The sequence below is a fragment of the Poecilia mexicana genome, unplaced genomic scaffold (assembly GCF_051168715.1).
Source record: "Poecilia mexicana isolate PSO_F unplaced genomic scaffold, ASM5116871v1 scaffold_4, whole genome shotgun sequence".
Classification (NCBI taxonomy): domain Eukaryota; kingdom Metazoa; phylum Chordata; class Actinopteri; order Cyprinodontiformes; family Poeciliidae; genus Poecilia; species Poecilia mexicana.
The window spans coordinates 4,999,252-5,021,056 of record NW_028263373.1 but is presented as its reverse complement, the minus strand read 5'-3'; the positions used below and the strand labels follow the sequence as shown (position 1 = coordinate 5,021,056).

Genomic DNA, 21,805 nt, shown 5'->3' with positions numbered 1-21,805 from the left:
ACAGTGAATTAAGCATGCCTGGTTATTAACATCTCATTAGAATGAGTCACTTTCTTCACAAAGACAATAATCCTCTAATCAAACCCAGACCTGGATTATTGGGTATCCAGTTGCATGTTGCAAATGCAACAGAATATTTAGCATGGAATAGTTATTAAAGGTAAAGAAAAATATATATATTTCTTCCAACTATCTTAGAGAAAATGTTAGACTGAGTCTAATGCATTTCTTCCTCTTTTTATTATGGTTATGGCTATGGTTGCTCAGGGACTCCCAAGACCATCCAGAACCACAGGAACCAGCGGACTCTAGCAGTTTTAGGTTATAGCCAAGGCTAGTGTGAGGGGACGTTGGAACTGCCAGGGCCCGCTGGTTCCTGTGGTTCTGGCTGGTTTTGGGAGTCCCTGAGTTCTGGTCAGCATTCTGGACACTGGCTAGGCACAGATAACATGAATTCCCCTGGATTGCATCCACCTGAGGGTGGCCACCTGTGGGAGCTCTGGGGGTCCCTGACAGCAGTCTCCACTGTGCTAAGCTGGTTCCTTTGACTTTCCATCAAACTCAAAAAGTTTGATGATGCAATGCTTGAGGCTTGTGCGGGCACCTGGCCACCAGCGTGACCAGATTCTCTGTTCTATCTGTGCATGGGGATGTGATGGTGAGGTAGGGTGGGGTTTGGATCTGCGCTCTGCATCTTTCCTTGTGTCTCTTTGAGGGATGCTGCTCCTGTGCTTCACTGCCAGGCTTCCTTCACATCAGGTAGACAGCTACTCTGAGAGAGTATGTTATGATGTATGGCATTTTTCTAACCCCGTGATGATGAGTTGTTATGTGGTGAATCACTGCTGTACCTTCTCCAAAATAGTTTAACAGAATGGTTAAGTCATACAGGAAACATCTACTTCAGCAGCTGATGTTAAAAATGGTTCTACAAGCTATTGAATCATAGGGTGGGCTTAGTTTTTTTAGACCTTTTAACTCTTTCCTTGCTTGAATAGTATTGGCAGGAGTCTATTGTGTGTTTTGTACACTTGAGCTTACATTAAATAATTTCTAAATCTCGCAAAGATCCGATGACTTTTCATGACAGGTGAAACTCTACATGTAAGAGGGGGGTGCAGTATCTTTTTTCCTATAACCACAAATACATGAGGCCCTTGAGATAAATTTTGGGGTGAAAGTGAAAAAAAAATGCAGATGCAGATGTTTTATTCATAGACATATAGATTTGAAGCAGATGTGTAGAAATCCTGTCTCACATTTTCCTGTTTCCTGACAGGGCCACAGCACATGGACTCATAAACTCCAAAATATGTAAAAAATGTGAAACTATATCGCCTTGTAAAATTCACACCTAGATTTGTTTCAGAAGGGAAATGTTTTTAGGGAAGAAAAAAAAAAACACAAAAGAAAACTGGCAGTTACCATCCAGCAAACCTCCAGAGAGCTTCGGATTGTCTCCTCTAGATGACCAATGGCCAGACACAGGATTGTTTGTCACATAGCTTTTCCTCCTCAAGTGCAACTGTCCATTGTTATGTACAGCACAGCACGTGTTGTTATTTCCCCCTTCTTTTAAAGACCTTGTAAGGTTTTCCCATCTTCTTCACAAAAAGAGCCGTGACCCCAGACCCCGGCACTTTTCTTGCAGAGCAAAGAGTAAACAATGCAATTCAGCAGAAGTGAGTGGAGTGTTGAGGGGAGAGGGGGAAGAAATGTCCTTGCAACATAATTTTATACAGATTCTGAGTCTTTATTATGATCCTAAACGATCCAGAAAGCTAAGAGAGGATTAATTAAACATCTTTATCTGTCACTGATTTTAAAAGTGTTAACTGATTCTGATTAAAAAAAAATATCAATGTTATGCTCTCTTTGCAAAATAAAGTACTGTATTTTAATTTAAAACCAAAATATGTTGTCACTGTCATTTATATGTAATTTTAATGGCATCAGGTTTCATGCTACAGTGGATCTCTGGTATTCGCTGAGGTTAGGGAACACAACCGCCCAAGAATACTTGAGACTCCCTCTAATAACACTTATAGCTCAATAGCTGATTATTTTAATAGTGCAAACACCAAATATCTGCTTTAATGCACACAGTGGAAAGTATATTAGCACTACCATGGAAAGTAACATATTTGCGAGCATTGCATTAGAAAACATTGACCAAGTTAAAACAAAATACATTTTTTTAGTTTTTCACATGACTGAACTATTTTGTTAACAGCAAAGGACTTGCTTACCATCCTTTTTAAAATTTTATTTCTGATTCGAGAATCTTTATTCCCATATCATGCTTCCCTTAAATCACATCAAAAACTCAAATATGGAAGAAAAGGTGAACAGCATGACATATGAAGCACTTAAGGAAATATAAAAAAACAGAACTGCAATACTTTTGTATACTTTTATATTGATGTCTACATATTTTTAATTAGGATCATTATTCAAAATCAATTCTAAAGCCTCTACTTTAAGCATACTTTTTTTGAAACTCTGTTTATTATCTGTTAATGGTCCTTTTTTTGCTACCAAAATGTACAAATATTGTTTTATTTCTACCTACAAAGAAAAAACAACATTTCACCCACTATAATTTTCATTATGCTGTTACCAAAATATAAATAGTAGTGTCATCTACAAATAAAAGACACTTTAGTTTAGTTAATACTTCACAAATGTCACAGATGTATAAAATCAGTTCAGGTTCTATCACTGAACCTTGTGAGATTATCCATTTAATATATTTTTGCCCTGATAGTTGATTTTTAAACAGCAAACAGTATTTTGACCTTAAGCACTTATGAGAAGGGCAAATAAGCAACCGTTTCCAAATAATCTTTTCTTAAAAAGTATTAATTAAAAAAGTATTTTGCAATACACAATACTCAAAATTACATGGATGAAGAACAAGCTTGCATTGTTTCCTCTTTGCTACCAGCCTTTCTGAAACTCCTACATCTTCCAGATGATGCTGTGTTATCATTTTTGATTCTCAACCCATCTTTGTCCCTGATATTTTCCACAAGACATGCAGCTGAAGCATCCTGGAACATTAACAGGGAGTATTGGTATGGGAATTAAACGTAAAGATACAGGAAGGTCAGGAAGTGGCACTATTGTTCTCAGGGTCACATCGCTTTTCCTTTCAGAACCTCAGAGGCATTTCTCTCTGTTCAATCTGTGGATCTGATATAAACAAAACTTCTAGACGCCGCAAGTATCTAGTCACACATCCTTTCCCAAGACGGAGGAGAAAATGTTTATATTTTAAATTCACGAGACAAAGTCTGTCACCTGAGGCAATTACATGCAAACAGACACACCCAGAAGAAGAGGAGACAAATGATAACAAAATTATTCTTCAGGTTATGGATGGGTCCATCCACAGAACATTTGTAATAAACAACTTAGATTGGTTAGTTACTGTGTTACTTACAGGTAGTTACAACGTGAAGGGTTACGTACTGCTTTCACTACGTGTTTAACTTCTTCCTGGTTTGCCACTGGCCAGGTCTAATATCTCATTGGCCGGGGAAGGGCAGGAGGAGGTGAAAGAGGGAGCACACCTTGGTAACCAAAGTTACTCATTAACATGTTATTCCTGGAATGAGCTGCAGAGCACAACAAAGATCAACCTTTGCACAGCACTTCTCTACGTCACAGGCAAAAGCAGAAGAAAATGTTAAAGCTCACTTGAAGTATGTGGGAAGTCGAAGAGAGCAGGTGTAATCTGATACCGCTGGGACTCTGATGACCAGCTCACCAGGTAAGACCTACTGTAAACAACTGGGCTTTTAGAAGGGATTTCGCTAGCAGTATTTAAGACAGGCTGGGTAAATGTTTCTCTCCTGAATACAAGTATAACGAGGCTACTTACAAAAACTGCGTAAATGTAAAATTTATGACATTTGATTTAAGCAATATAAAAGCACTCAAAGGTAGTCAAGCTAATGAGCTATTTGGTTTGATGACCTTTAAGAAAGTGCTGAGAAAATATAACAAGCCTTACTTGCACTGAAAAAAAAAACATTTTCATATTTTGTTCCTTTAATGTAAAACTACAACATTTTCTCAGCAAATAGTTGAACAGACTGACTTATTATTGATCCCTAGTTGTAGTCAATGTGTGCTGTAACACATACCAGCCAACTTACTTTTATTTCATGATTTTCTATGGAAATAAAGTCACAGAGCTAGGAGTAAAACTTTATTAACAACAAAGTGGCAACATTTCCACTTTCTTGTTAATAAAGTTTTACTCAGTTATGGTTTAAGATTCTGATTCAGTCATTGTATCCAATATATGTAGGAAAGATGAAGCTAAATGCATAGTAATAGGGAATGTAAACTGTGACTGAAATTCAATATTACTTTAAAGTAAATTGACAAATTAATCTCATAACTAAGAGAGCACAGTTTTCAGATCTGCCTTCAAGAATATTAAGCAATAACCGACAGCATTACTTTATTGTTTCTGTTATTTTTGCCATTTTATGATTTGCCTGTTTGGTTTTAACACTTTAGACAACTGTAAGTTTAAGGAAACATTTTAACTTTCTTACACTTGGCAAAAACTTTTAAATGTATTTTATAATGTTCATGTTTCCTTTAATCAGTGATCAGATGATTAAATCCTGAAAAGTCTTTTGGTCTTTTTATAATGCTGACCAAATTAACCAAACCAAGGATTTTTGTTTTCTAAATGAATAATCCAATGTCTTTCTTTAATACAATTTTTTGAGTTTAATAAATATGAGATAATATTTAGCGACATATGCTTTGATGCATAAATCTGGATGACCTTGTAAATGATGCTTTTTTTCTAGAAAAAAAAAAGCCGCTACCTTTATAAAAACATTTATAAAACAAAGCTGTAGCTCAGTTTTCTTCTCTCTTTTTCTTTTTCTCGGAATTTGCAGAAACAGGAATTGGCAGGTGACACTTCAAATCAAACAGGAAATACATCAATTTGGAAATCATTTCACATAATTGTTTTGTGTTCTTTTTAAAGAGCTCTTTGTACAGCCTCTATTTTTAATAACGTACACTGACCACCATGTGGGACATCAACTGTTTATACTTATAATATTTATGCACCAGCAGCAGTTCACCTTTACTGGATCACACTTTCCCATTACAGATTGTATAAACAGGTGAAAACTGATAGTTTCAGTATTTCTTTGCTAAAGTAAGCCCACAATAAAAGTTTATTGCATGCTTATTGTATACACTGTGGGACTTTGGTAACCCTACTGTCAGTCTGGAATAAAATGGAAATCACTAGACATCTGAAAACTCATTACTTGAACTTTAATGAAAAAAAAATCTGACATTTTTTTCTAAGTGCAACAGCTCTTAGGTTAACAGACACTTATCAGTCTCTGTTAACCGTTGCTCAGGGTTCAAAAATGATGTGCCTGTCTATTATCTTTGACTTGCAATGCCATGACCTGACTCTCTTTGTACATTTCAAAGCAAACATAAGTGCAGAACTTGGTGGAGGGACAGAAGAGAAAGCCTGAAGCTCACGTACATCTTTTTGTTTCTTAGCTTCTTGGTCAACATTTATACTGAATAACCATGAATTATGAATATTTGCACATCAGATAAAAAAGAAGATAATTCTGACTTGCAGTAATTATATAAGAAAACATATTTTCTGCAAAGTCTTAGGCAAATTGTGTGGAACAGTTAATTTTTGAATAAAATCAAACTGCTAATTATTTGGTCTTTTTCATATGGTTTGATTACACTCAGACACTATGAGGTTCATTTCAGCTTAATAACAAAAATAACATCTGTCACCCTCTGTCACTGTTAGAGTCAACAGACACTTAAACCTTAATTCAATTCAGGGCAACAGAACAAAGAATGACAAAGATAAACTGGATTTCTTTTACAAAATTTGTTTGCAGATGAGTGCAGGAAAAAATAAATAAAAAAGCAAAGTTAGCCTTTATCACATACATGGATTCACGTATTGAAGCACACAAGAGCTGCACAGGAACAACACCCACACATAAAATGCATACTTCTATCTCCCGCTGGTCCACGTCCTGCTCTGCCTGATGTGTATATTTTGTCCTGCTTTGCTTATGTGAAGACAGAACAGGAAGAGATAAAGGCAGCCCTGTTGGCTTGTTTACAGCCAACAGTGCTGCAGAGAATGGCAGGACAAGATGAAGGGGAAGAGGCCTAATGGCTGGAGTTGAGCTGCCGGACCCCTCTCGCAATGAAAAATCACCTCAGGGTCAAGAAAGTGAACAAGACGTGCCGAAACCTTAAAACATGCCTGAGAAAGCAACAGACACACAGTGGGGATTGAAAAAAGCTCATAAATTTATGATGGAGAAACCAGGAGAGTGTTACACTAACATCATGATTTATTTTCCTTCCAACGCTAAATTATCCTGTTGTAAAACCATGTAAATAAAACTAAACAAAATTTGGCTGAAGGACATTGTAAGAAGAAAAACATGAGTTAGAGGACCATAGTTTCTTTGCTCTTTGCCAGCCGCTCTCAGTGATATCTAAACAGTTAAATCTCTGAGAACATGCAACAACTTACTATAACAAGAAGAGACAGCAATATGCAGACGTGCAAATCAGAATATTTAAATAACTGTGGAGAGAACAGACCTGCAGCTGGACTACAGGCAAGTAAAACTGACCAACTGAGCCTTTTTTTTTTACCTTGACTTGGTGTTCCAAATTCAAAGCCAAACCGAGGTGATCAGCCTGTTAGTGAGTGCATTTACTATGATAGGCTAATTTTACATGCTATTACAGCACAAACACCTATGTGTCACATGGGCATTGAACTAATCTGATCAGGACATTTAACAGTCATAATTGTAATCAGATGATATGGAAAGTTTTGATTGACCTGTGAGACCGTTCTTTTTCAAAATCTTTTTCTTTTTTTGGGCCTTCAAGTTCAGTCAGCAAAGCTACTTTTAAAAATTAACCCTGGGCATGAATAAATGATTCCAGAAGTTACTCAGTACGTTGGCATAACCTTGACCAAGCACTGATATGTTATGAATTAAGATGAGTTGAGCTCAAATAAAAGGTAATAACAATTTGTTAGAAACCAGAAAAATGATTAAAGACACAAAGTTTTATTATGCTTCCTCAGTCATAAAAAAACAGCCTCAATTTTAATAAGCATCCCACTATTTAATATCTATTTTGCACTTAAGTGAGATATTTTATAGTATATGAATAACTTAGCACCCAAGTTGTTTTAAAAAAGGCAAGCACTCCTTGCCAACATCCATGCCATGCTTAAGCTCCTTGCACACAGAGATCAGTTTGTGCTGCAATCACAGGGGAATGAGAATCCAGAAAAAGAATCACAAAAGCTGATTGCTGAGAATCATCGAAATTCTGAGGTCCTAGATTACAGTTTAAACTCCAAATCTATCTGTGACACTGCCCAACAGAAGCTTCGGCACATTCTTTAGCGATGACGAAGGGTTAGAATGAGGTGAAGATTAAAAAAAGACATGCAACATTTTTGGGGATTTATACAGTAATTTCATAGTAGTGGCATTGCAACTCAAAAAATTCCCAAAACACATCTAGGCCAAAACCTTCAATCTGCACTATAATCAGTAAAATATACACAGATTTCAAATATTGTGTGATTCCTTCCAGCTCCACTTGCTAAGATCTGCTCATGGAGAAGTCAGTAATTAAATGTTGTGCAAAAGTAGTACGGATATGAACAGACAACGCCCTTCACATGGGTCCTATCATGCTAAAACTGCTGGCAGTGGTACAAAACCCCCAATATTTATGAGGGATTTTTTTTTTTTACTTGTCTCATCTTACACACGCAGTTGAAACGCCACATTCACATACACAGAACGAAAAGACATAAAACTGTATTTCTCACTGCCTCATTCAATAACAAGATAAAGAAAAGAGAGACTTGTGTTTAGACTTCTTCAAAGTAAGAAGTTTATAGGCAGATTTCCATCCCTTTAAACAATTTTGGGAAGCTCAAGTGATGATGCCACAACCTTAGAGGCCTCTGATAAACTAAAATTCAATCTCTGCGTTAGATGGAAGCACAGCTGTGGAAGCACTTGAAATTGCATCTCAAGTACAGCTTCCTTGTGGCGCATCGGACTTGTGTGAAAGAATTTTGGATCTCCACATGATTCATCTTTTTAACATTTTTCAAATGCGACAAAGGCACCACATTTATCTGTTCAAACAGTTATATTCAAATTTAAAAGCCATGGGAACATTTAGGCGTCAAACTATAAAGCAAAGAAGTGGGTTCCATGTCCCAGAGGTGATTATGCTTTGGTAAAAAATGTGCATTTCAACACCAGAACTTACATAAATGACTCTCTAAAGATACAAGCTAAAGCTACTAAGAGAGTATTACTGTCCACTGAGTTCCTTGTTGACATGGGCTGAAAGGCCACTCAGAAAAGAAGAAGTAATTATTCAAAAAGCAACATATAAAGTCAGGTTATTGTCTCCAAATGGACATATTGTCATGAGACATGATAAAACTCAAAATTAGCCAAAATGAATTATCATTACATTTGGAGGAGAACAGTGGGAGCCTGCAAATCTGGGGACACAACCAAAGCCATGAAGTATGGGGGTGACAGGATAATGTTGTAGCTATCTGCTGCTGAAGGAACTGGTGTGTTTTACAAACTGAAGAAAAGAACATTAAATCGATTAAAGCAACGTCAGAAGGCATCAGCAAGGAATTTGACAAAATGTGGTTCTTTCAGATGGACAATGACCCTAAAGACAGAGCTAAATAACCTACTGAGTGGCTAACAGACAACAGTCAAATTTGTGGTCTGAACTTTAAGCACCACAAAGGTGGCATATAAACTGAACTCTGTTAGACCAGTTCTGTCAGTAAGAAAGGGTCAAAATTTCAAATTATTATGAGTTTGTGGAAAAACACAAAAACACAATATTTTACCAGTTTAGACATTGTATGAAATAAAGAAATGCATTTAAACTTATGAATTTGAAGAAAGTTACAATACAAAATATCATAAAAATGATCTGTTTCATAATAATCTGCCACTTAGCAAATGAGAATCATCTGGGCAGTGCTAACTGATGTAAAAGTGAAGCCTGTAGCATGAAAAAATATGTTAATTTTCATACAATGTATGTAAACATCTGGTTTTACTTGTTAGGATGGAGCATCTTTACTTCAAATATCAATCAGAAAATACCTTAAAAAGAAGAATAGTTGAAAATGTGAAACATCTACAGGAAGAGAAACGTGTTTTTAAACAGCTTGATCCACAGCTCTTATGCAAACAAATATTCATGTTTACTGAGATCATTAGAAGTTAAAGAAGCTTGTGTAATCCTGTCAGACGGGATTTTTTTGTACATCTGTTTGTACTTTACATACAGGGAAGTTTCCTGCACACTCATGGATGCAAATGTCCAGGAAACATTTAAATAACTTTACATAAGGATCTTCAGCTCACAGGTTTATATTTGCATAGAGTAAATAGACACACATGATGGTTTCAGCACAAAGTCAGTGTATGACAGGTGAAGAGAGCATCAAACTAAGTCCAGTTGTTGAAACCACACAGATCACATCTTTATAGATTAACATCTTAACCTTTTTAAAAAATATGGTAACACTTTATTTGAAGGGGGTTGAATAAGACTGTCATGACACTTTCATAAACATGACATAAACATCAATAAGCCTTCTTGAATATTTATGACTGTTGTCATAAAGCGTCATTCGGTAAATTATGACACTTTTAATACAAAGTTGACATTATTCAAAATGTCTTTGTTATGACAACTTGACATTAACCAATAAATCATTACTGTTTAAACTTTACCTTTAATAACATAAAGTTACCTCATTTTTAAAGTGCAGTCAGTAATTATTTTAAAACAAATTTATATCAGTAATGATTTCTTAGTTAATGTCAAGTTGTCATAACAAAGACATTTTAATAATGTCAGCTTTGTATTAAAAGTGTCATAATTTACCGGATGACGCTTTATGACAGCAGTCATAAATATTCATGAAGGCTTATTGATGTTCATGACATGTGTTATGTCATGTTTATGACAGTGTCATGTCAGTCTTATTCAACCCCCTTCAAATAAAGTGTTACCAAAAATATTTAGTGTTTTTTTTTATTCTATTTGCTACTTCTGTTGCATCTTTGTTTTGTAACTGCCCAGCATCCTTGAGTGTCTTGAATGATGTTTTTTAATAAAAATGCATTAATTCTTTGTGATGATTTTTTTTTCTGTAAACTTGAAAGCCAAACATTATAAAACCTACAAAGTTATCTCAGCTGTATCAGAGGGGAAAATGTTTACTGCTTAAATATTTTCCATTTCCTGGTTTTGTGCTAAACAAACCAAAATGGAAGAAAGACCGCCAAATGCTGCAGTGTTTCTAATTTGAGGACATTTCCCCTCAGCGCTGCTTCAACAAGAAATAAATCTGAAAAACTTTGATATTTGTTGTTGCAAAACAAATAATGCCTGCAGGCTTCCTTCTTATTACCCTTCAAGATCCTGCCAGGCTGCGGCGTCTATGTTGTGGGAAGCCATGTACTCAGATCCTTCAGGCGACTCACACACACAAATTTGTGAGTTTTTATTTGTTGCAGAAACACCTTAGAAGAAGGATTTCAGCAGAATGTGGGACTTCCTGTTTACGACACACTTTTCCTGCTTTGGGTGAACTCCAGAGAGTTTGTCCTCATTAATGGCTTCAGAATAAAATCACTTCTTCTTATGACATTTTATTTATTTTTTTTTGTGTTAAGTGACACATTTAGGTCATTTGATTGTGTCGACTCTGATGAGATTTGCTTTCTTTGGCACAAAAACATTAGCATTTCCAGCTAAAATGCTTGTGAGCTTTGGGAGTCTAACTGGAGAAGATATTTTTTTTCCAACCCTTCTTATAAATATGTAAACAGGTAAAAGCTAAAATGTTCAAGCAAAAAGTTAATATGTTATTTACTCTACTTTCTACAGGACCTGGTTTGACTGCTTCAGAAGGAGTCTGATTTATATTCCAGCTTGTCTCCACCTATCCGTCAACACCAGCAGGTCACTTGTCCCTCAATCTTGCCACCTAGTGGAGTTCCAAAGGTTCAGCTCTGATCTGGCAAAGATAAACCAGCCAACTACTCCCCTCATCTGGGGAGTTGCATTCCCTGCAACATCTTCCAATCATCATATTCAACCTTTTACCTACTGGGAAGAATGTAACACAAAACGGCTGAAAAAGAAAATAATGAAAAGCATGATTTTGTGTTTTCTGCGAGTGTTGCAGAACACAAAGTGACCTATCTGGGAGATATTCTCACGAGACGTTTCATGCAAGAGTTGGTTGACTCAAAGCAAGTGAAAGGCCTAATTCACCAGGAAATAAATAAATAAAAAAGGCTCTGACAGAGAAATCATCAGGAAATGGCATCATCAGTAAATCAAACATCCATACCACCACTAACAACTAATGGTAAGAGAAAGGTTTGTTGTCTGTTCCTAAACCAAAAACATTTATTTATTTATTTATTTATTTATTTACATTATATAAGACACAGTATATCCATCATACAACAGAAATCAGAAGTTTACACACACAAGTTAAACCAAACCAAACTTCTCTTTTTTTAGGTCAATTAAAATTACCAAAATTATTTCTATTTGCCAAAATGCTCCACAGTTATCTTCTTGATATCTTGGCAGACTCTTTTTTACTTTCCCATTCCTAATGTGCCAAACAAGAACACAGTGTGCTTATGGTGTGGCCTTAAAACACAAGCAGCTGTGTCTCCAATGAGCTCAAATGGGTCCGTTAACCTTTCAGAAGTTTCCAAAGTCATGACATCATAATCTGAGCGTCCCCCATTGTTTAAAACAGATATTAATAGTTCTGATAGTAAACCTCTGATTTTTAAGACATTAACACAACAATCTCTGACATATTCTTGTGCCTTTTATTGATCATTTCTGGCACATTATTTAAACAAGCAATAGTGATTAAATTGATTTTCTTATGGAGCCATGCTTTGTTGTGACCGTTTGTAAGTAGAAAGCTTCATGTTTTTGTTTTGCTTGTTTTCTTGTAATTTTTGTGTGGACACCCAGTTATCCTTTCATGAATTTACTTGTGCGTTTTTTGCCTGTTCGACAAGCCAACTCTGACCTGCACAAAGTACATAAAGTAGATGATCAACTGAAGCATAATGCTTCTCACAAATCCTGGGCCAGATTTTTGCTGGATTTGCTTCAACTCTTCTTTCAGTTAGCTGATCAGCAGTAAACCGAATCAGCTGGGGGGAGGGCCAGAGCTGTCTTACTTTATGACATATACATCAAAAATTTAAAATATACATATAAATTACCATTGTTTGGATAAACAACAATTGAAGCCCATGACTGCTTTCTACTGTTACACGTTTTCCAAAGCACATCAATATTGTAAAGTACGTGATTTTCTGTGATGCTTTCTTACAGACACCACAATAACCCGCATACCAAAACCTCCCAGTCACAACTGGGAGTTTTTGGTTGGTGTTCTGGCCACAGCCATCTCCGTCTCCCTTCTCCTCGCCCTTCTCGCCAAATGCCAGGTGGTCCGACGTTACCTGGCCAGCTACAGGCACACGCGCCTGAGGGAGCCCGACACCGTTAGCCATTCTGACTCTTCAGGTTGGTTTTTAAACACAAACCTAATAGAAAACTGCTGAACGTTTTGACATGAGGCATGATTTATAAAGGTATAACCTGTTTGAAGGCTGGTTTTATAGCATAGGAGGGGAAAAATGCAAGGCTTTTACATCTTGTGAAATGCATAAACCGCTTTTTTCATCCTTCACATTCCTAAAGGAGCAAGTGAGCTTAAAAACATTGCCAGCACATCATCGTGATAAATCAATGATCAGTTCCAGAATTCAAATCAAAATGTGAAACTCATTACAAACAAATTATTTATATTATTTATTTTTTTTAATATTATGGCTTACATCTAAAAAGACAGCACTTTGTTTTTCAAATAATACAGATATTACATAAAACCAAAACAAAAAATATTTTCAATAAAGAAACCTGGGACTAGTGCATGCAGTAAGAGGCGACCTTTCAGGGAAATGTAAGATTTGACTCTACCTCTCACTTTGCTTATAAAGCCATGTGGAATTAAAAAAAAATAATTCTTTTCTTGGATGTTTCCATTTCTTCTAAAAATATGAAACTACAAAAACTAAAAAAAAAATTCAGAGCAAAAATATATCAGACAGATGATCCTGTCAGTCAGCATGACTTCTTGAACCTTTTGTTTTTAATGAACTGATGCTTGTTTTATTCCCGGCTGCAGGCATGGATGTAGAGTTTGATATGCACAGGGGACGAGTGGACCCTCACTGCCTCCCCCCTGTGAGCGAGGAGGATGACGACGGCTTTATTGAAGACAACTACATCCCGGCCAGTGAGAGAGCCCGGGCTGAGAGAGCAGCCAAGGACATGGAGGAAGACACAGAAGAAGAGATGGATGTGATTGAATTCAGCATCACTTAGAGTCTCTGGACGCATGTGGGTGGTTGGTTGAACCAGAAACCTCCCAGACACCATCTCTACTCCATTGTTTGTCTTTGCAGTTGGTGTGAATGTTTTTCAAATTAATTATTACACATGCCTTCTAGTTTGGAAGGTCTGAATGTGAGCTCTGAAGGACCATTAAATTCACATTGCTGACAGTTTCAAAATATTTTAAAGAGCGTGCAATCATGTAAAAGTCAAAATCAGCAAGAGAGAAGCACTGGCTATCTTGAAACACTGCAAGAAGCAAATATTTAATCCCCTGAAATATTTGGTTGCATTTCAGGTGGCAAACTAGAGGAACTTAACAAGGTACACTAAAAATGCATTTCATGTCACTCATCTGTCTCTGAAATCCCACAGCTTCTTAAATGTTATCCGGCTGCATGAACATTATTTTCTATTTTCCTTCTGCTTAAATTTCCAATGTGGCACTTTGCTTGAAAATTGTCAGGTCAACAGACACTTCATAATGTGGCCATAACCATGAACATTGTCTTCTGCTATTTTTGTCTGTGTTGTTTTTTATTTTTGAATAGCTGAAATACATGTCAAGGCTTCTATTTTTTATTTTTTAAATCCACATCATGTGAGTTTGTTAAAAAAAAAAATACTAGCATGTGTTGTGTGCAAACGTTTCGGTTAATGCTTATAAAAACTGCATCATAAATTCAGATGCTTTCAGTACCAGTACTAAGAAAATATTCAGTATTCTTCTTAAAGCTTCTTATAAGAGTTAATTTCCTAAAACCTAAAAGTATCTATTGTGACTGTAACCTTTTACGAACAGAAATAGTTGATTTGAAATTACTGAAGGGCTAACTTTAGGACTTTTCGCTTCAACGAGCACCAACTCGAATCACTCACCTTCTCTTTTAAACTCCGCGACAATGACATAAACAACAGTAATTAAGCTTGGCACTGCGCGCTGGGTCGAGCCCTGAAGCGTTTCTGTGTGAGGCCACACAGCTGATGAGAGCAGCCTGACAGGTCTGCGTGGAGCTGTCAGGCGAGGCTGCATCCGGAAGAGCGGCACGTCAAGTTCACACCAAAACCGGAAGCAGAGCTATTTTGCCTTCAAAACAAAAGCGTTGAATTTCACACTGTCAGCCCACTGGTGGGAAAAAGACAGGAAAATAGATGATAATAATAATAATAATAATAATAATAATAATAATAATAATAATAATAATAATAATAATAATAATAATAATAATGCCCAAAGTCTTGCATGCTTTAACACAAGCAATTTCACAAGGACGCATTTTATTAACTGTTTATCATTATCATTAGTTCTACATCTTTACATATCTGTTGGATCTGAGGTATCTCGTCAGTCACTTCAAAATCCACAACCTTTTCAGCCTTTTATTTAAGTTGTTAAGAGTGTAAAACGGCTCATTTGCACTGAAAAAGCAACACTAAGCGCTAAGCCAGGCGAACAAAACTGATTTAAGCGTTCTGCAACATTGTGATGAGGTTAAAATTAATCTTAATTGATGATGAAAATAGATTGGTTGAACTCATTTTGAGGCCGGAAATTGTACTTCCGTAAACGCAGTGAGTTTGACGCTCCGGAAAGCGGCGCTGCAGCGAAACGCTTCGACTGAACAGAGCGCAGCTCAGAGGAGGGAGGAGGAGAATGATGGGAGCGACTTTTTCTTGCATTTATATGACCCATATCCTACAGTAGACCTAGAAATCATCCTGCCTCATTCTTGTTCTCGAGGTTTTTTTTTCTCCGGCAAGATGTCCGCCTCGGCGATATTCATCCTCGACCTGAAGGGAAAGGTAAGTTTTTGGCGACTTGTTGGTGGGGAAGTTGACATTAACAGCGCGGCACCTGCGATACGAGGACTATTTAAACTAAAGAAAGCGCCTCTGCTGAAGTATATATTTTTATTTCACCGTGCTTGTTTCTACTGCATTTAGAAAATTTCCGGCATAGTTGTGTTTCAAGAGAGTAAGTTCGTGAATTAAGGCTAAATGGGCTGTAACACTGACATAAAACAGACAGGAAGAGAACGCCAACTCGCCAAACTCGTTTATCGATGCTGAGTGTACACACACAGAGGGCTTGTTCTTGTTCAGCGATGCAGCCCTTATTATGTGTGATGTGTCCTATTTCAAAGTTTTGAACTTATCTCTTGGAGCTATTGTTTCTTTTAATTGCAATTGATCCGATTGAAAAGTACTTCAGTGTGCATGAAAATATATAATTTCGGTTTTTACGTATAATTTAGTCATGAGAAAATATCTTTCCACTGGATCAAGGATTTAATCTGCCTCGTTTTCTTTTGTATTGCTTTCCTTGTCTCTAAAAGTCCAATTTAATTGTCTAATTTTTGTTTCCATTGATCTTTTGCACATGTTTTCTTGTTTGATAGTTAACAAAAACCGTTAAAATGTGCTTTGCTTATTTTTGCAGCAGATAGGTTGAGGGTGTGCATACTGTAGTGAACTCCACCCTAATCTGGTTTGATCAGTAGGTTTGTAATATTTCTCCTGTCTCAGGTTGTTCACACAAACTTAATCCTGGACTCACTTAATTTTGACTCTTAAGATGCTAATGAGATTTAACACAACTTGGGGGCCACTGTCTTGAAACGTTCAGATCCAGCCGTGTTCCAACACACTTCAATCACATGAATGACTGAAATAGCCTCTGCAGAAATGAGCCCAATATATTCAGGTCAGTTGGAGCACGGATCCATGTAAAAGTTGCTACAGTGACTTATGCAGGATTTGGTGATCGCTGATCAAAACAAAGTTTGTACAATTTAAGGAGGAACCAGTTCAGTTAGCATTAGCTCTACGCTATTTGTCCTAGATTTCTACTTGTACTCTGTAAGCAAAAAAGACATAGAGGAAAGTAATGTGCTCTTTTTTGGTAATGAGTAATTTCTTATTTAGGATCCACTGTTCGGCTATTCTTTCTTTAATCAGTAGAATACCGGGTAATTAGGTCTAATTCATGTCTATGGACTGACTGGGACAATAAAAAGGGTCAAAGGTTAGCGCCAAACACTCAACGGGTCAGATCAGGAGCTGAACACCCCCTCCCAACAAAAAAGCGAGCTTCAAAGAAACTCAGTGAGGAGAGAATTTCGGTTTGCAGTGTGAATATTTAATCTCTGTGACAAGGACACCAAAACTTCCTGGATTTCCTGTGAGAACTGTTTTTTTTTTTTTTTTTCTCTTTTCGATTGTGTCCTTATAAAGCTTATAAACGGCCTCATACTGTAAATCTCTGAGTGTAGGGTGGTTGTTCAGTCTGTGGTAAAAACAGGAGGCATAGGTGCGTCATTGGCCGAGGCCCACATGGATACGAAGAGGTGTGTCAAACCCTAAAGTTATATTGATTTTTGTCTGTTGCTGTTCATTTTGTTAGAATATATTTTGTCATATTAAATGTGTTCTGGATTTTTTTTTGTCAGCTCATATTTTTTTCAGTTTCAATTAAAATGCCAAGTTTTGTTCATTTTAATGCTCTGGAATATCTTACTTACTTCTAGTGTAATCTACATAATATTTAGTCTAAGCTATGTATTTGTTTTTAATTGTTTTAACTTCTATGTATATTTTAGACCTGCATTTCACATTTTCTTTTAATTTGAACTAACTTACAAGAAAATATCTAAGAATAGGAAGCCTGCTGGGATTGTTTGGTCAGCACTGCAAACCCGCCACTGTTTGTCTTAAAGTCACACTGCCCAAAGAAAACCTGCGGAGCTTAACTTTGAGAGCAATAACATTTATATCTATAGCTTTTTTTAAGATTCATTTCTTTAATGTCTGCCCTTCATATGCCGAGGAGGTAGTAACAACGAGAGAAAAGTGAAACATGCAAGATGCCAGACTTTGAGGACTGACTTTGGACACCTCTGCACTGCAACATCAGACATTGATTGGTGAACTGTGCAATCAAAGTCAGATGTTGATAGACTAGAAACCCACTGTTTTTCCTGAGATTTTTTTTTGTTTTACCAATATCCCGTAAATTCTTTTGTTCTCTGAATGAAAATGGGTGAAAAAAAAAAAAAAAACTGTCTGGGGTGTATATATTTTCAGGTTTTGACTGGACCAAAACATCTGAGTATATTAGTGTTGGTTTTGTCCATGACATCCTTGTAAATGAGATTTTAAATCTCAAAAGACTCACCACAAATAAGCAAATACAGATAATACAAACTAACCTGTGGGATTCTGACATATCTGACATTTACAGACCTCATGATTGATCCAAAATCTGTGTGTCAGTTTGATTGATGATTAAACAGTCCTGGAGTCACTACACGGGCAACAAAAGGAATTGCTGAATAGCCTTTGCTGCTTGACAACGATGCCCAGAAGGGGGAAAGATCCGTCCTTCATAGCCTGATTGTACAGATTAAAGGTTTCTCTTTTCCCCTCGTTCAGTCTACTTATCTCTGCCCTCAGGCTACTTAGCAGTGCTTCACCTTCCATCCTCACTGTGCCTCTGGCAATGTCCTGATCAGACAAGTTTCTAAATTTTAGTGCTCGTAGAGCAAATATGCATTTTAGTTGTAATTAAAAGTGTAATTAACTGGAGTAAAAGGTTGAATTCTGAATGAGTATTTACATAGTTTTGAAGACATTACAAAAAATCAGTCGAGCACAACCTGCCCATTTCAGCTTTCAGACATATTCCTTAAAATGCACAAGAAGGCAGAAGCCAATCTCCACATCTGCCCTTTATCCCTCCACCGTAAAGCCGTCCCCTTTCCACCATACCTCCTGGGCACCAGCCTGAACATGGATAGCTTCTGGGACCCACTGTTGTACCAAAATGTCAAGCTATTAAAATCATTACGGCATCAATTGTTCCTAGAGCTTCACAATAGAATTTTTCTATACAGTAATTTACTTGAGCTCAAGTTTAGGGTTATTGTGAGCATTTAGATGTCTCCAGCAGATGAACGTGGTCATATAGTAAGTGTAAAATAACTAAAGGAGTCATTAGAGACTTGGATTCAAAAAATGCAAGCTGAAAAGTTTAACTTTAAGTTTATTGGTTCCTCAGTATATGATGTTTTAAATTTGTGATGTTTTCATTTTTAGTCACAATGTTTGTTTTTTTTTTTTGTTGTTTTTTTTTTTGGATGGAAATGCCAAGCTGCTGGTCGATTCCAGACTAAAAATCCCAAATGGATTCTGGGTGACTTCAAAATCGGTTACTGCCATAGAGCCCAAGATAGGCCTTCATTACTATAGAGATGTCATGACATTTTTCCATCATTTCATTTTTCTGTCAAATGCTAAATTAAATCCAGACTCAGTCCTTCAGACACCCCACATTTGTGTAGACTGATTCATCTGGCTACACAAAATATATTAAATTCACAGGGGATAGGAACTGCAGTCATCAATGGACAGCTAAAATTCACGAATACTTGAGGCCTCTTCTAAACACATTTCAGGTGAGAGGCAGGGTACACCCTGGACAGGTCGCCAGTCTGTCACAGGGCCAGACAGGACAAACAACCATGCACACACACACTCGGGAGAATTTAGAGAGACCAATTTAACTAACAGTCATGTTTCTGGACTGTGGGAGGAAGCCAGAGTACCTGGAGAGAGCCAATGCATGCACAGGGAGAACATGCAAACTCCATGCAGAAAGACCCTGGGCTGGGAATCAAACCCAGAACCTTCTTGCTGCAAGGCAACAGCTCTACCAACTGCGCCACTGTGCAGCCCAAATATATAGTCTACAGATTTAATTATTTCTGCTCTTAAGGTACAGCCAATTAGCACCAAGGAAAATGAATAGAGTTTCTGGATTGGCTGCTTTGCAAATGCCAGCCAATAGCATTCAAGTATCATCGCTTTTTGGTATTTCAGCTTCCAAAGCAGCATTTGATTGAATATTTTCAAAAACCTGCTATAGTGGGTGAATTTTCTGCTAATAAATTGGAGCTGCGAGCCACAGAAAAATCTGCAAATCATAAGTAGGTGCTCCACTGTAATTCCTCAGGAAAACTAATGGTTGCTCCAAACTTGATGTTTCCTTTTTCTAACAATGGTGGTGTACAAAATCACTTTAACGTAATTATTTCCAAATATTAGTTTAGTAAAACCACAGTTTTGACAAGCAGTTTTGCTCAGGAAAGGATAAAAGGTAGTAAAATTTGTTTCCAGACAACAATGATAGTAGTTTGCATGTTAACATACTCCCTATTACTAAACAATGGAGCTGTCGGTGTCACTTTGAGCTGGAATCTCAGATTGGGATCAAAAGGAGGCATTGTGACCATTCCTGATGTTAAATGGTTTCTATTGACCAAGGAACTGTGTGGCATTATATCTGAATTTCTTAGGGTTACAGTATCCCATTCATAAGCAAACTACATTTTCTGCCAACAGCTCTTTTGCTTATTTCATAATCAGCCTGGTATTGAAGTAACTCAGTGAGATTTATTCTATGATTTACGTTGCAAAGTGTTGATGGGTGATCCAAACTGACATTAGCTTTGCTGAGATATTTTTTTTTATCTAGTTTGCCTTCGGGTCAAACACTCCAGTGAGGGTTTTCTGGTCGCTATTTGTCTTTGAGGTCAGTAGTGAGTGGATTGTATTGATTTCACATTCTGGACACAGCCACCCATTGTCGTGTGTGTTCCTGCCCCAAATTCCCTCTAAATGCTGTTTTTCCCTCCCTTCCCTCTCTTTTAGATTATCTACAATTTTAGATACACATGATTTAATAAGAGGCAGTTTTGAATACACCTTAGATTTTTTAATTTAGGACATTTTTTTTCATTTGAGGAATGTAAACCCAGGTATAAACTGCACTATATGAAAATAACTGTTTTCTTGTCTTTTTAGTTTTTATCTCTGAATAGGATTTGTAGTTAATCTGAAAGTATGGCAGGTATAACGCATTAAGCATGTTGTGTCAAATCTTTAAATAATTCCTAAATTAAAAAAAAAAAGTATTATATGTAACTCCAAATATCGGCATGCTCTCTAATGGGATTTCATATTTCGTTTGTGAAATTTTCATCATGATATAGTATGTTTTTTAACAGGTAGTGTAGTGGTTCAAATTGGGGGGAAACAATCCACTCTAGATTTTAATGAACCCTGGATTATTAAGTCGTTAGACTTTGGGGCATGCATTATGCTCACTGTTTGTGGAAAGTGTTCTGTTTGATGTACTCTACCTTTGCTGAATGCTCAAAACTGCATGATATTTTCCTTTTTAATGTGGCACTCATACAAACTAACACACGGCGTTGACGTCTTCCTCATCTTAAAGTCACATTTAGGATGTTTTGCAGCAGGTTACATTCTTCTTCACTGCTAACAAGAAAGAAGCTTGACACTTTCATTTTCAGTCACTGTAGAATCAGATGACTAATACCTCTCCAGAGTATGCAGTTGTTTGGTAAATGACAGTTGTGTACTTTTCAATGTACAGCAGGGAAATGGGTGATAAGGGAAACTCGTCAAAGCTCATAATGAGCCCTGAGAGTTTTATATACATTATTAATCAATCTCCCAGTTTTTAAAACAGATTAACTAGACAATATAGCATGGAGCCAGTATTTCCATTATGCCAGTATTTTTTTATCCCATTGCAATGCATATCAACTTCATTAAAATAGTAACTCAAAAACCTTTTGTAGTAGGATGATCTGTGATAGCAGTGACTCCAGAACGACATTCTTTCTTTAGAGAAAGAATGTTGTTGTTTTTCATTAGTTTGGTTTCAGAACTTCAAAGTGAATCTCTACACACTGGCAGTATTCAGTATTGCAGTTTTTTGATGCAACAACCTGTCCATATGTCATTCTTTTTCTCCACTGACCTTTGAACTGCTTACTCTGCGGTTTCCATCTTTCTTCACAGTACCTGAGCATCGGCCTCTCCGCATCCTCGGATTACTTGGCTGGAATTTCTTTTTTATATCTTATTTCCTTCTACCTTTGTACCTGGCCGTGTGTGACCTCTCCACAACAAAGTCTCTATTAAAGACAGAGGAGAGTTGTGTGTCTGTCAGCGTGTGTGTGTGTCTGCGTGTTCATGTGTGTGAGAGAAAGATACAGACCCCCAAAGCAGAGGAATTTTTATTTCTTAATCTCCTTCCATGGTCCATCACAGTGTTTCCCAACCCTGGTCCTGCAGGCACACTGCCCTGCATGTTTTAGATGCTTCCCTGCTTTAACACACCTGATTCCAA

The 21,805-nt window shown here is 37.0% G+C and overlaps 2 protein-coding genes across 2 annotated transcripts in view; both read left to right on the top strand.

Moving 5' to 3' along the window:
* The first annotated feature begins 3,581 nt into the window (after positions 1-3,581).
* cunh1orf210 (chromosome unknown C1orf210 homolog) lies at positions 3,582-14,233 on the top strand. Its single transcript, XM_014970243.2, has 4 exons — positions 3,582-3,775; positions 11,032-11,518; positions 12,520-12,714; positions 13,379-14,233. Exons 2-4 carry the CDS (start codon positions 11,470-11,472, stop codon positions 13,576-13,578), a joined length of 444 nt encoding a protein of 147 aa, XP_014825729.2. The 5' UTR covers positions 3,582-3,775; positions 11,032-11,469; the 3' UTR covers positions 13,579-14,233.
* A 617-nt stretch (positions 14,234-14,850) lies between these two features.
* Positions 14,851-21,805, top strand: part of ap1m3 (adaptor related protein complex 1 subunit mu 3) — a 39,948-nt gene continuing 32,993 nt past the window's right edge. Inside the window, exon 1 of the mRNA XM_088004842.1 lies at positions 14,851-15,390. Within this exon, the coding sequence (XP_087860968.1) occupies positions 15,349-15,390 (42 nt within the window). The 5' untranslated portion in view covers positions 14,851-15,348. The remainder of the gene's footprint in view (positions 15,391-21,805) is intronic.